A 15,130-nucleotide genomic window follows, 5' to 3' on the forward strand; every position below is an offset into this window, starting at 1 on the left:
CAATGAAAGGCCTCTCTTCTGAGCTGTGAACTTTCCTGCAGAGGAAGCAGCCCTTTCAAGTTCCTCTCTGCTAGCCAGAGCTCCTGCAGAGCTCAATTTCCATCTTCATCTCGTTCATGACTTCTGTTTTATCCTTGGCTGCAGGATCCAGTTGGATCAACCCCCACTCTCCTTCCACCAGCCAGACTTGGCCACCTGCCTTATTGTGCACATTTGCAGAAGGGAGGATGGGCTGAGGCAGACTGTGGCTCTGGACTTCGTGGGCTTGAATGGTGGGCTTATGGCAGGACATCGTTTAGGGACAAGGAAAACTTCCATGCCTTTGAGCTCTCATTATGAGATGCAGAGTGAGGGGCTACCTCAGGTAGCAGAGTTTTGGCCAGCATGAAGGATTGGATGGATGCTTTGAAAGGATGACATATTCATGGAGGAGAAGGCTATCAATACCTGCTAGCCACAATGGCTATGCTTTGCCTGCACAGTTGGAGGCAGAAATGCTTCTGAATACTACTTGCTTGGAAGCTACAGGAGGGGAGGTTGCATTTGTGGTTGAATTCAGCATGCAGGTTTCCTATTGGGGCATCTGGGTGGCCACTGTGAGAACAGAATGATGGACTTAATGGTACAGTCAAACCTCAGCTCCCAAACGGCTCCATTTTGGAACATTTCGGCTCCTGAATGCCCAAAACCTGGAAGTAAATGCTCCAGTTTTTGAATGTTTTTCAGAAGCCGAACGTCGGACGCAGCTTCCGCTTGAGTGCAGGAAGCTTTTGCAGCCAGTCGGAAGCCGCGCCTTGGTTGTTGAACGTTTCGGAAGCTGAACGGGTTTCCAGAATGAATTGCGTTCGACAACCGAGGTTTGACTGTACATTGGCCTGATCTAGCAGGCTCTTCTTATGGGAGGCAAGCAGATCCATGTGGACTGGGTGCAATCTGCCATGGAATTGTCCTACATGAATTGAAACGAGTGGGTGCTACACAAGAGCCTCCTGCTCATCTGTGCACAACATTCTCTTCATTTCAAATAGGTTTGCACAGGAGATCTTCCCAGTTGATTGTGCCCCATGGTAATTGGTGGGAGCCCAAGATATTTTGAAATGGCAACCTGCCTCATTTTAAAAACAAAATCCTATCCATGGCTTAGTTGGGTGATTTTCCTGATACAAGGCTTTCCCCCAAGTTATCTTGGGTGGGAAGTGTTTCTGTATGGATATTCCATCTCTGCATGTGAGCATATGCTCTCTGGTGTCATTTCTGATATTCACTGAGTAAGCAGGTGCCTTTTCTCTTCTCAGAAGCAAAATAACTCAAAAAAGACAATTATCTGTAAAAAGGATCTGCAGTGATACAGAGAGCCATTAGAGTTGCGGGGATATAATTGAATGAAAAAATAATAAACATTTTCATATTATATTATGGAGAATAGATTGTGCAGATGTGTTTAATTTTAATACTTTATGCAAGAGACAGAATTTGGCTTCCTTTTTTATAATGAGAGAGTTAATATAATGCTATGTGTAGCACTCCCCCCCCTCCCCGCAACCTCTTTCCAGTGTTTTATCTTGTTGTTAAGCAGGTGCAGGTTCTTTTGTACAAACGGTGAGTGCTTTATGCTCCTTTGTATTGCAGCCTGGAGTGAAGGGTTACAGGCTGACCACTGGCTAGAATTGCCCAAGTCTCCTTGTCTTTTCTGACAACCTGACCCACAAGGTTCCACTAAGTAGATGTGGTTTGGCAACAGTAAATGCAGTATGCTGTGTGACCCCATTTTACTGGCTCACCAGCCCACCGTATTTTCAACATGCAGCATTTTCCACATGGAATCATAGGCACTAGCAGTTAGCCATATGGTTTCTTCTCTCTTTCTCTCTCCTCCTCTAGCTGGCGTATCCTGTTCTGCCATCATGGCTGTACAGATCATGTCTGCACTCTTTCTGCACAAACACAAAGAGGTAAGAATGTGAAAAGGAGCTGGATCCAGGATTTCCTTTTCTTAAGTATCCCTGAAGCAACGGGGGACTTTTGACCCTTTTTAGTGGCACCTCTGGGGATGATGGGAAACTGGACTTGGTTCTGCCAAACTTCAGGTTCTGCTTACCTCAAAGACCCCAGGGATAAGGGTCTTAGAGATCCAAAGATCTTGCAAGGAGAGGCTGTGGTTATTCCTTATTTTATAAATGGGGTAACAGAGATGGGGGAGAGCATGAGGAACCTTTACCAGTCTAGGTTTTGCACACACATGTAAAATCTTAAAATGCAGTGTGTGCATGTAATAAAACACACAATCACAAAGCAGCTCTTTGAGAAACTGTCTTTCTGTCTCATTCGTACAGTCAGTAGCCTTATTAGGTGTGCTGCCATACAGTGTGTCAATGGATCCTTGTTTACAGGGCCACAGCTGAGATATTGCTGTTCTGTTATCTGCATAAAACCAACTTTCTGGTGTTGGCAATGGTAGCTGCAGTGCTTGGTTCCCATAATTGAATATGGGAGTAGACAGCAGTGTTTTTCCCCCTTTGTTCTGTTCCCATTTAGGATGCAGAGAGGGGTAAAAACTTTTATCCAATATGCACGTGTTCTAAAGCAGCCTTCTCTAACCCTGGTACCCTCCAGATGTTGTACACCACAACTCCTATCATGCCTGGCAACCTTTGGCTGGGATGAATGGAAGTTGAGGTCCACATACTTGAAGGCATCAGGTTGGGGAAGGCTGTTCTGAAGCAATCTGTGCCTTCTAAAGAGCATGCTTGAAGGATGGTGCTCACTGGGATTTTCCTTACCTCATCACAATAACATCTTCTTTCTTCTGTACTCTGCTAGGGCGTCTTCCTTTCCCAGCTGATGCAGGACTTTGTTTGGCTCACTGAGGAGATCCTGCTGCGCAGCTATGATGTGGGCTTTTCTGGGCAGGTGCGTGATGTGGTGTTGCATGCTCTGTTCCTGCTGCGGCACTGCATCTCCCTCTACCACCTTTCCCTGGGGGATGTCCTGGTGGTTCCCAAGAAGACAGACGAAGCCATGACAGAGTTGAGCCAGCACAGCACTGCCCTCTTGCCTGTTTTCATCCAGGAAGCGGTCGGAGGTGAGTTTAGAGGTTCCTCAGGCTCACAGGAAGCCTGATTGAGTGATTCCTTTCTAATTAGCTGAGATAGTTTGGGAGGAGGGGTCTAGAGGGGGCTCAGCGTTTAGGGATAAGTTCACCAAGAGTACATGAGAAAAAGGCTCACAGTGCTGCAGATTGTAAGATAACAGAAGTTTCTCTTGATGCCTCAACTCCCCTTCTCTCAAGTCTCTACTGCAGGCCTGGCCCTGCTTGTGCAAGGTCATTGGTGGGTCCCCCACCCAGTGCCAAATTTTGCAAGGCTGCACAGCTTAGGAAAAAAGATGTGGGTGGCCTTGGTCAAGGCTAGCAATAGCATTTTGGGGGATTTCCCAGTGCAAACCTGAGATTTTCCAGGAGATCAAGAGCCAAAGGAATTGGGGCTATATCTCAGCTTTGCCAATACATCCACAGAAGTTAATTTACTGCAGAAATTATTAGAAACCCATTCACCCATCCATGCGTAGCTATCAAAGTAATTGCCATGTGTGACTTAAAAGGGGGGAAAGGACTTGCTGTGTTCTCCATACTGTGCACACTTTCATGCCTGCTATATCTTGCTTTTTAATAAACAAGTGTTTCACCAAAGATGACACTTTGGTAACTTGGGTAATAAGGACAGGTCTTTCCCAAGGAGTTTCACCTACTTCTTTAAACAAGCGTTTGAAAACCACAGGCATATCACTGTCTCTAAGCAAACAGGTAAATTTTTACCAGACCTGAATTCTCAAGCACCTCTCTCTGGGAACAATACAGGTACAATACAATACAATTAAGGTACATCCTGCACAAGGCCTTCCGCTTCTTCCAAATCACAAATCTTCTTCTAAATCACTAAATTTAACTGCTGTGGAATGAGACAAACATAGCAAGTAAATGCTAAATGGTTTTCCTGACTCCTCTCTGCAGTCTGTGCTGCCAGTGCCCTCCTGGTGGAGCTGCTGCCCTACCTGGGAAGCCCTGAGCAGCTCAGGGATGTGGTCCTGGTCCAGGAAGAGCTCCACAACAAGACTGTCTTGCTCGTCCAGCTGCTGCCCAGGGATTTCCTCCTATGCCAGGTAGGGAGCCCCTCTGTGATTTCGAAAGGGCCATTCTCTGCCTGCCGAGCCCCACCTGCAAAGCCTGCAGAGCTATGGAGCAGGATGCTTCACCTAGATAACCTTCTTGCCTGCTGTGATCTTCCTCAAAGGCTCTTCTCTGTGTCCCACCAACACCTGAGTTGTGCTTGGTGAAGAGGGCTTTTTCCCATAGCCACACCCAGGCTCTGGACCTCTCTGCCAAGCGGCCTGCCTTGCCCTGCTCTGATGGCCTACTGCCACTGTGCAAAGGCCTTTCTTTCTTGGCAGGTGTTGATTGGTTCTCTTGAGCTGCTGGTTTTCATGCACTACACCTCCTTCAGTGACTTTTACCTGGGCTGGAATGTGTGTCCTTAAACTGTGATGACTCCTCACATTCCTTGCTTGGCTGGAGAATGGAAAGGGAGGGAAGTGTGTGTGTGAGCGTCTTGCTTTTGCATAGCTGGAATGTAGCCTACAGTAAGAGTAGCATTCATTGCTCTTCCCATTTTTGTCCCTGGAACATCTCCTGCAGGCCATTGCTGGAAAATCTTATACACTCCTGCTCCATACTATACAAGGGTCACTTGGTTGTATGAATTCTCCATTGCAGATACAGAATGCCCCCATATTTAAAGGTGCTTTGCTATAATTGGATGGGACCCTGTGCATCACCACTAATTAGTAACAAAAAAAGGTGGAGCGGGGGGGGGGGGGGGGAGAAGAGAAATGCAGGATCATGGAAACACTTCAGAGAGGCAGCGGACACTCTTGAATATAGTAATACCTGCCCAGGATGGAGGTGTGTGCTGCGCCCCATCTCTCGTCTCTCCTTTGGGCTAGTAGAGAGTGAAGGTCCTGCTGATTTGCTTTTGCTTCCCCCTAGCCTTGCCAGTCTCTGTATAACTACTGCCAGGTTGCTGTCGACAAGTTGATCCAGTGTGGACTGTTGGTTGCTGAGGAGGTAAGAGAAGCTCGCAGGATAGGTGTGTGGGGAAGTGAGGAAATTGGAGGAGTGTGTCATTTAAACACCATATGAGTTCAGCCTTGTGGAATGATAATATTTTGCCTGGGTTTCCCAAACTTCTGATCACTGGGGTACACTTATTTTCCTCTCTTGAATTAAAACTGTGGGCATGTTCCTCTTTTGCATGCAAAAAGGATTATTCTTGGAATACGTAAGAGCCACAGTTCTATGCCCACAAAGGGCTCTTCCTGCATGAGACACTGATATGATAATGCCTCCTCTTGGGGAGGACAGCCCAGTGCTGTAACTCATGCAGAGATGCAACAAGCAGGCTCTCTAAAGGTGGGTAATTTTGCTTTGGGAAGGACTGAAGAACTTGCATGCACAAACACACACACAGAGGCAGCAAAATGGTGGCAGCCTCTTCCAATAGAGGCTGATGGGGCAAACGTGAGGCTAGAGCAAGGAATCATGAAGAGAGACGGTAGGCAGCCTTTTTGTGTGTCGCCACTTTGGGCTCACAGCAGTTCTCTGATGACACACGACTTGGTCCCAGCTTGGCATTTGGCAACGGCTGGCCCAGGCGCCTGTGGTTGCAGCAGAGCCTCATATCTCTTATTCCCAAGGTTTTCAAAAATTGGTTTCTTGCCTTTCCTCCCAGATGCCCAGTGATGTCTTGGTGTGTGACACAGCCCAAAAGCGCTTCACGAAGAGGTTGCTGTGGAAGGCAACAGATGACTTTGCGGACAGCGACAGCGATTACAGCGACGAGACTGGAAACTGCTGCTTCAAAGTACCGTGAACCCCATTCTGAAAAAAACTTCCCCTGGAGTTCCCTTTCTCCTGCAGTTGCCTCTGAGGCAGAAATACTGCCCACCCTTTGCCCTTCTCTCTCCCTGTCCCAGTTGCCTGCATCTCTCACCTGAAGGCAGCTATGGCCAGGCAGCCCAGTGTTGTTTTTTAAAGTTTGCTGCAAGGAAATTTGATACTCTGCACACAATATTTTACCCTTCCCATGCTCATCCCCTTCATAGGACTTTTCATGCCATATGAAATTTTGTGTGGTAGGATTTTCAGCCTTTTTGGGGGGGCAGGGAGATGAAGTACAAACACGATGTTCAGGGTATGTGCTTGATATCTTTTCAGTATGAGGTGTGGCCGAGGGATTTTCTTTACACCCACACTCAATAAATTGGTCTCACTGCAGCCACATTTGGAGCAGGGACCTTGCACCCAAACCCCGATGTGTTCCTCTTGGGGGAAAGATGCCTGCTTTTCCCAACCAGGCTTGCTAGTGGGGTGGGAAAGGTGAGCTCCTTTGCTGTCTGTTGTGCTTCCCTGCTGCTCTGAGGATCCTTGAAATCCTCCTGCTGGGTCTGGCTTCATGTGGGAAGGGCGTCACAGCTCTGGAGGCCACCCTCCTTCCTCATCCTCATTGTCAGAGGGAACATCAAATTACCATATAAATTCCAACTTCTTTTGTTTCCCAGCACCCATATGACACATCCCGAGTTCACAACCTGTCTCTTCAAATGCCAGCTGTGTGGGCTGAGGCTCTGAAACCTTCCTCTGTGTTCTTTCAAGAAGGGAGCGAAGTTCCCTGTAATTAACTGGCTGGTGCTGAGGATGGGGAGCTAACTGAGCTCATCTCTACTTGCTGCACCGCCTGGGAGAGACTTTCTGCAGTTCCAAAACATCTGGATGCACAGCACCACCTCCCGGGCACACAGAGGCTGCTTTCAGACCTCTGTCTATGCATATAGTTTCTTACAGAGATGCTGTTTCTGTAGATATTTCCACTCTGCTGAAAATGTGACATGGTGTGTACAAGGCAGTTTTGTCCATGATAATAGAACTGTACCCACTGACATTAATGGGCCTAGGTTAGTTTTAGCCATTCATTTCAATGCTTCTACTGTGGGTAGGACCAGCATTGGATACAACCCATGCAATTTTCACAAGGGTGGTTTATTGATAGAGATTGTGTTTGTATCATAGCACGAGCGCTTATGTTGTTCCCCACTGGTGTTGCCTAGCTTCTGTGACATGCAGGCTGTTACTCAAAAGAATAGTGTGTTGCACATGTTCCCAAGGGAGTTCCATTGGCTTCGGGTACTTCCAGATGGGTTATATTGTGGGATCGATGCTTATCACGCATGTAAGTTTTTGCAGTGTCTACACAAAGCAGTCGGGATCAATATGTGAACCTTCGTCTTATCAGAGTCCCTGTGTCTCTTTTCATTTTTTCTGCCCTAGATAAGCCAGGTGGAAAACTGCTCCAACTTTTTTGTGTTCCTCTGCTGTCTTCTGAGCCCTTTGCTGAAGACCTTGGAAAGAGCCACTGTCTTCCTCTGGGAAATGGAGTCTCCTCAATCAGGTATATGCCCCACAGCCAGGTTCCTCTTCCCTTGAGTGGCTTCCAACAGCCTTAATTTTCCCTGGGAAGGTGCTTCCAAGCATTTGGAGAAGTTCTGCTCAGTGGGAGGGCATCTGTTCTACATGCAAAAGGCCCCACCACTGAGCAAAGCTTCTCCAAATGCTAGAAGCACCCAGCATTCTCTCTTTACAAAAATATTCGCAGTTATTTTTTAAATTTTTTTTAAATGATATTTATTAAAATTTCAAAAACAAAAAATTACATAGTTAAAGAGAAAAGAAACAAGGAAAAATATATATAAAAAAGAGAAAAAAACATACAAAGTACAGAAAAAAAATAAAAAAGAAACACTTAAAAACAAATTAATCCTTCCGTATCTTACATTTCATTTCCTTGCTTCTCTGACCTCCTCTCACCTCCCTTTTTTGTATTCCAGTTCAATTGGTTAATTCAGCAGTTCCTTTCCCTCTTTGTTTATATCTTAGTCCTTTAACTTAATATTTTATAACTTTAGATTCTCACCTATTAACCTCATTTTTACATACACCTTTATGACATTGCTACTAGAACCACTTAATTTCATTCTAGCATCATCTAACATTCATTAATTTTACAATATTTTTGTAAATAGTCTTTAAATTTCTTCCAATCTTCTTCCACCGACTCTTCTCCCTGGTCTCGGATCCTGCCAGTCATTTCCGCCAATTCCATGTAGTCCATCACCTTCATCTGCCATTCTTCCAGAGTGGGTAGATCTTGTGTCTTCCAATACTTTGCAATAAGTATTCTTGCTGCTGTTGTGGCATACATAAAGAAAGTTCTATCCTTCTTTAACACCAATTGGCCGACTATGCCCAGGAGAAAGGCCTCTGGTTTCTTCAAGAAGGTATATTTAAATACCTTTTTCAATTCATTATAGATCATCTCCCAGAAAGCCTTAATCCTTGGGCACGTCCACCAAAGGTGAAAGAATGTACCTTCAGTTTCTTTACATTTCCAACATTTATTATCGGGCAAATGATAGATTTTTGCAAGCTTGACTGGTGTCATGTACCACCTGTATATCATTTTCATAATATTCTCTCTTAAGGCATTGCATGCCGTAAACTTCATACCTGTGGTCCATAACTGTTCCCAGTCAGCCATCATTATGTTATGTCCAACGTCTTGTGCCCATTTAATCATAGCAGATTTCACCGTTTCATCCTGAGTATTCCATTTCAGCAGCAAGTTGTACATCTTTGATAAAGTCTTAGTTTTGGGTTCTAACAGTTCTGTTTCTAATTTTGATTTTTTCACCTGGAAGCCTATTTTCTTATCCAAATTGTATGCCTCCATTATCTGATAATAATGAAGCCAATCTCACACTTTGTTTTTTAGTTTCTCAAAGCTCTGCAATTTCAGTCTATCTCCCTCTTGTTCCAGAATTTCCCAATATTTCAGCCATTTGGCCTCCATATTGAGCTTTTTCAGTGCTTTCGCTTCCATCGGTGACAACCACCTTGGGGTTTTATTTTCCAATAAATCCTTATATCTTATCCAGACATTAAACAATGCTTTCCTGACAATATGATTCTTAAATGCTTTATGTGCTTTGACTTTGTCATACCACAAATATGCATGCCATCCAAATACATTATTGAAACCTTCTAAGTCCAAAATGTCTGTGTTTTCAAGAAGCAGCCATTCTTTCAGCCAGCAAAAAGCTGCTGATTCATAATAAAGTTTAAGGTCTGGCAGGGCAAATCCACCTCTTTCCTTTGCATCCTTTAATATTTTAAATTTTATTCTGGGCTTCTTGCCCTGCCAGACAAATCTAGAAATATCTCTCTGCCACTTCTTGAAGCAATCCATTTTATCCAAAACTTGCAATGTTTGTAACAAAAACAACATTCTAGGCAATACATTCATTTTTATCACAGCAATACGGCCTAGCAGTGAAAGCTTCAAGTTTGACCAAATTTCTAAATCTTTTTTCACTTCAGCCCAACATTTTTCATAATTGTCTTTAAATAGATTCCCATTTTTAGCTGTCATGTTAATCCCCAGGTATTTCACTTTCTTAACCACTGTTAAACCTGTCTCATTCTGAAACCTCTCTCTCTCCATCGTAGTTAAATTTTTCTCTAAGACCTTTGTTTTTGACTTATTCAGTTTAAATCCTGCAACCTGACCAAATTCTTGAATCAGTTCCAAAACCCTTTTAGTACTAGAGTCTGGCTCCTGTAACGTCAATACTAAGTCATCTGCAAATGCTCTCAACTTGTACTGTTTAGCTCCGACTTGTATACCTTTAACCAACTGGTCCGTTCTAATCATATTCAGCAGGACCTCCAGGACCGATATAAAAAGCAATGGGGAGATTGGGCAACCTTGTCGTGTCCCTTTTTCTATCTTAAATTCTTCCATCACCACATTATTTACAATTAATTTAGCCTTTTGTTCTGAATAAATTGCACTTATACCATTTTCAAAACCTTGGCCTACCCTCATCCCCTGTAGGTTCTTCTTCATAAAACTCCAAGAAATGTTGTCAAAAGCTTTCTCCGCGTCCACAAATATCAGAACTGCCTTAGTATTTATGTTCACTTGTAATTTTTCTAGAATATTATGTTTCTCACATTATCAGATAGATGTCTACCCGGGAGAAAGCCTGCTTGGTCTTTATGTATCTCTTCCACTAGCCGCAGTTATTACAGGATTAAGCTTCCTTTGAATAGCTCACCAGTAAAAGTCCTTGGATTCATTTTGGCACACCTTAAGCAACTGCTGCATGGTAACAATTGATGGGTTGTTACTGTCAGGATTTGACTTTCCCTAGGTGAAATTAGCCTTGTGCTGATTTGATTCATTAGCAAAGCCCAGGTGCTGTTAGTTAGGTTCTGCACCCACTAACTTGGGTATACAACACAAAAACTACTGTCCTCTGCTTTTCTTCAGGTTCCTGTGTCCATTGTGTTCCATGAACAGCCTTTTGCTTGCTACGTTCATGAGCAAGGAGGTGCCCAAACTGGTAACAGCCTAGCAGTGTCCCATTTTCCCGGAGCCACCTTTGCCAGCCTGGTGTCCTCCAAATGTTTTGGACAACATCTCCCATCAGCCCCAGCATCAGTAAAGCTGGTTGGCTGAGCTGATGAAGCCTAAAGCCACTGAAGGGCCCCAGAATGGTGAAGGCTGCCCTTGAGCACTGCTTTTCAAACTTCCTGCCTGCCTTGTCAGCTGTGCTCCCTGTGTGTTGCTGAGGATTCTGGGGCATGTTCTAGGGCTTTTCCTTGCCCTGAGTGAACTGAGTGTGCAGCCTGGAGGATAACCCAGCTCTCCCTTGCAGTGACATGTTACCAAGGAAGATCAGCAGTATTGCGGAAGCGTGTTTGTTGGGGAAGGTTGCCCATCATTCTTGATCTGGGACAGCTCACTTGGTAGAGTGTGAGACTCTTAATCTCTTATGCTCTCCCCCTTGGCAAGCCCTTGAGAAGCTTCTGGGGGAATCCTAGGATGCCTGGAACAGTTTGAAAAACACAGCCTTGAACATACAAGTGAACCAGAAGAATTGTAGAATTGGGAGGGACCACGAGGGTCATCAAGTCCAACCCCCTGCAATGCAGGAATCCTTTGCCCAACATGGGGCTCGAACCTATGACCCTGAGGTTAAGAGTCTCATGTTTTACCAGATGAGCTATCCCCAACTCTGATCAGTATCTAAACAAAGCTGTCTTGGTTCACCAGTGTTTGTTCTGAACCACTGTCTCTCGGTTCCTTCATAACAGCAGGCCAGGATTCATTGAAATGGAAGGTTGAAGGAGAGGGGAGAGCTTGCAAGCCAAAGGTTTTCCTTGAGTTTGCAGCACTCACACCATGTTTTGACACAGCCTTCACCAGTCTGGTTGTGCTGGGCAAGGCTGGTGGGAGCAGTAGTCCAAAAACATCTGGAGGGCACCAGGTTGGCAAAGGCTTGTTGTAGCATGTGTGGATCAGTCCAATATACAACTGCATCATATTGGTAATGGGTACATAAAGCAAGTACATAAAGCTGTTGCTGGTTGTGTGATTAGGTTTTTTTCCTGGTGTACATTGTTTTATAATCTTGCATCTCAGTGTACTATTCTGTTAGTTAAGCCCTGTACTGCTTCTTAGGAAAAGTGGATGCCATTAATCAACTGTGTTTGGTTTTTGTTTATTGACAAACTATACGGAAACTGTGATTGCACATGATTTATTCTGGATTTTTTTAAAAAAAGAAACCAAATATATTGTTGAGTTTCTTTCTACCTTTGGATGCAACCTCTGACCCTGCAGATTCATATTTAGAATTTGAGCTGCTGCGACCCTTAGACATTTGTCATGGTGCAGAGATCCCTCTCCCAGTGCTAATGGTGCAGCTGAGGCTAGTGACCTCCCTTTGCTTTCTGCTTTGTGTCCTTCTGACCACCAGCACTGCTGTCCCCTACAGAGTCCCAGTATGTGGAGAAGCTGCACTGTTTTTTGGCAAGGAAGGCAAAAGAAGACTCTTCCTTTGGTGAGTGCAGAGGCCCAGAGAGGGCCAGGTGGTAGCCAAGCGAATAAGTGTGGAGCTGGTGTGATGCAGTGGCTACAGGACAGCTCTGCAAACTGGGGCTTTCCCAGTTTGAATCTCACCTCGGCTGCCATCAATTCCATGCACCAACCAGCAAGATGGTGAGATAATATTGTTGACTTAAACAGTATTGTTGTTAGGCTCACCGCTAGATAATACACTTTGCAAAGCACTTTGAACACTTGAAAGGGCTATAGAAATGTTATGTGTATATAAATATGCTAAGCAGCTAAGGTTTGTCATCATGTGGCCCTGCCCCCATCAAGGTTGGCCTGTGAAGTGGAAGCCACAAAGGTTCCCCACACAATCTAATGGGCTAGTGGAGGCAGGGTGGGGGTGGTGAGGTTTAGGGGGTGGGGGGATTGGTTGGGAGGCAGAGCAAGCAGGAGTGGAGCCCCTAGTCGCTTGTTGATACTGCTAATAGCTTTGATGACCAGCTGAGCATTCTTCTCATGTTAGCATTTCTGTATCTTTCTGGGTATGTTGCCTCCTTGCTGGTTCCCTGGTGACAAGACTTGAGCCTCTGCAGTTAAGCAAGCTGTGGGTCAGTCAGCAGCCTTGAACTCCACTTTAAGAGAGAAATCTGAGCCTTTCACAGTCCTACAGCTGCCAGAGATACTTTAGTGAAGCCACTATAGACGGAAGAGTCAGTTTTCTTGGTAGTCTAGAGCTACTCCTAAGTAACTTTATACCAAACTGCCCTTGTTGATGGACAAGGATTTTGTGACCTCATAAAATGGGAAATTACCTAAAACCCTTTTATTTTAAGCACCCCGTTTTCTTATGCTGAGGCCTGTGGCAGTGGTGAACCACAGCTGTTAGCCTAGATACATGAAGGCCATTTCCCATCACTGAAAAGGCCCCAGTTCCGTAAACTCTTCCTCCTCCTCACAGGCTTTCCCAACACCCTCTTCTTTTTCTGCCCATAAATCTCTCCAGGTTTGTTTTACATCCTTCTTAAAATGTAGCAAGTAAAACACTTATCAATACTTAGCTTTTGCACAGTGTGTTTTGAATGTTCAATGTGCTTATTGTATCCTATATTCTAATCCTCCCAGTGGTGGGCGATTATCCAAAACTGCAGTTGAGGGGGGAAGGCTTTGGCTCCACGAAGACCACCAAGTGAGCTGATGACAGAAACAATGTTTGAGCCGAAGGTTTCATGATCCGATGTTCAGTCTCTTAGTTACAACAGCTCTGACATGGCATTTCCTTTATTGTTTTAACCAGCACAACATAACCCCCTGGGTCTAGATTAGAAGCTAGTTTTTACAAGCCAACTTTGCCCCCTAGTGCTTGATGACATTACCTCACTGCAATTGTGCCACCACTAGACTCGAAACCTGCCTGGAGGGTAGGGGGCCTCTGTCCTCTCTCCCACATTGAACCTTTCTGTCCATTTCATTTTACTTTTTCAGAATGTGTCTGCAGAACTCTGACTACTATCTCTGTCCGAATCTACAAGGAACTGGGGGTGAGTGCCTTGCCTTGCCTGCCCCTTCAATGTGCAAAGTCTTTGATCGCATTCCAGAATCTTCCTTTTCATGCCCTCCACAATCCATTTTCAGGTGTTCCTGCTTCTCCAAACACATCTCTATTGCTATATTCAGTTCTTAATCTGAGATAATTTTGCCACCTGTATTTCATCTTGCAGCACTCCTGAGCATCTCGGAAGTGTTGCTTTATTTAAGAAGCAAAAGCAGTTTCCTAGCCCCTATGGTCACAGTACAAAAAATGTGGGTTGTTTCTTATCTCTTTGTGCTGCTTTTTATACTCCCCCAGAGTTTCAGGTCCTGCTTGTCCTGGATCCCACCCAGCAATGGTCTACTGATTGGGAGGCCATGTTCAAATTCCATCCCTGAGGGACTTTGCATGCCTCTGTTGCCTCCCTCACTCCTGGTGTTCCATCTAGCCAAATGCAGGCAGTTGCATGGGTGACTCTTTGCCATACAGCTATGTGGCCAAAGCACTGTATACTTTTGCAGCCACTCCACCTACACAGCTTGAGTGCATTTTTTGTGTGTTTTCAAATCCCGTGGAGTCTAGCAGTGATTTCTCCTTTGCTGGATTACTGAGGATATGATATATGTATATCTATGTACCCCCTGCACATGTACAGCCAGTGTTGGCTTGTCACTCTCAGGCAGAGGCTGAGGGCGTAGAGCCCCCCCACAGCAGCAGCTCCTTGCCTTCATCTTCCACCTGTCTTGGTGGGTTTCTATACAGCTTGCCTTTGAGAGCTGCAACAGCCAGTATCAGGGGAAACCTTGCTGTTTCTGAAAAGAGCTGCTCAGTGTCTATTCTCCTCTTCTCTCCACAGTAATCTCACACAATAAGATGTGTGAGGTGACAGTAAAGAATTTCCCCACCCACTTCATTGCCTTCAGTGGGGTATGGGGTTGCTAAACCCCCCTCTTTTAATTTCCACTCTAGGTGCTGAGAGAAGCAGCAGGGCAAGGGGAGCCCATTCTCCACCTCTCTGAGACCTTCCGTGCCAAAGAGAACCAAGAGAAGCTGGAGAAATTTATCCAGCAGTTTATCTACAGCTAGTGTCTCCAAGAGGCCTTGTATGGTATCCAGGTGTAGGTTCTGCTTCCTAGGGGTATATGTTGGGGTGGGGTATAACTAAAATCTGCCTTCTAACTTTATTTTGAAAGTTGTCTTCACACAGGTGTGTGACCCTTTTGAAATCCCAGTTGAAAAGTTGCCTCTCTTGTCAGGACTTCAGTGAGCCAGTGTTGAGGCCAATTAGTAAAGAACTAAAATCCATTTGTTGTTAAGCATTATGAGTGTAGTTCGTATGATTTTGTGTTTTATTTATAAAATAATTTAGATTGCACCCCACCCCTGGGAGCCATTGTTGCTGACTTTGAAAGTAATAAACAATATTTTCTGACTGCATTTTTAACTGTGCCTGCTCTGTCCTTCCCCAACCTGGTGCCCCTTAGGTATTTTGGACTAAAACTCCCATTATCTCCTGCATCTTACAACAGCAAGTTAGAGAGGCTTGAGTGAAAACTCAAGCACACCACCAGTGCATGTTGCTAGTAACTTAAAT

The 15,130-nt window shown here is 44.9% G+C and overlaps 1 protein-coding gene across 8 annotated transcripts in view; it reads left to right on the forward strand.

Annotated features, from left to right (window-relative positions):
* Positions 1-14,973, forward strand: part of GPAT2 (glycerol-3-phosphate acyltransferase 2, mitochondrial) — a 72,756-nt gene extending 57,783 nt beyond the window's left edge. For all 8 annotated transcript variants that reach the window (XM_081017355.1, XM_081017352.1, XM_081017350.1 and 5 more), the window contains 9 exons: positions 1,882-1,952; positions 2,821-3,082; positions 4,010-4,158; positions 5,042-5,119; positions 5,784-5,915; positions 7,379-7,499; positions 11,950-12,015; positions 13,491-13,546; positions 14,506-14,973. In XM_081017355.1, the coding sequence (XP_080873481.1) occupies positions 1,882-1,952; positions 2,821-3,082; positions 4,010-4,158; positions 5,042-5,119; positions 5,784-5,915; positions 7,379-7,499; positions 11,950-12,015; positions 13,491-13,546; positions 14,506-14,622 (1,052 nt within the window). In that variant the 3' untranslated portion in view covers positions 14,623-14,973. The remainder of the gene's footprint in view (positions 1-1,881; positions 1,953-2,820; positions 3,083-4,009; positions 4,159-5,041; positions 5,120-5,783; positions 5,916-7,378; positions 7,500-11,949; positions 12,016-13,490; positions 13,547-14,505) is intronic.
* Positions 14,974-15,130: the final 157 nt, after the last annotated feature.

This window comes from Podarcis pityusensis (assembly GCF_964106645.2).
Source record: "Podarcis pityusensis genome assembly, chromosome: 8".
In the NCBI taxonomy this organism is placed as follows: domain Eukaryota; kingdom Metazoa; phylum Chordata; class Lepidosauria; order Squamata; family Lacertidae; genus Podarcis; species Podarcis pityusensis.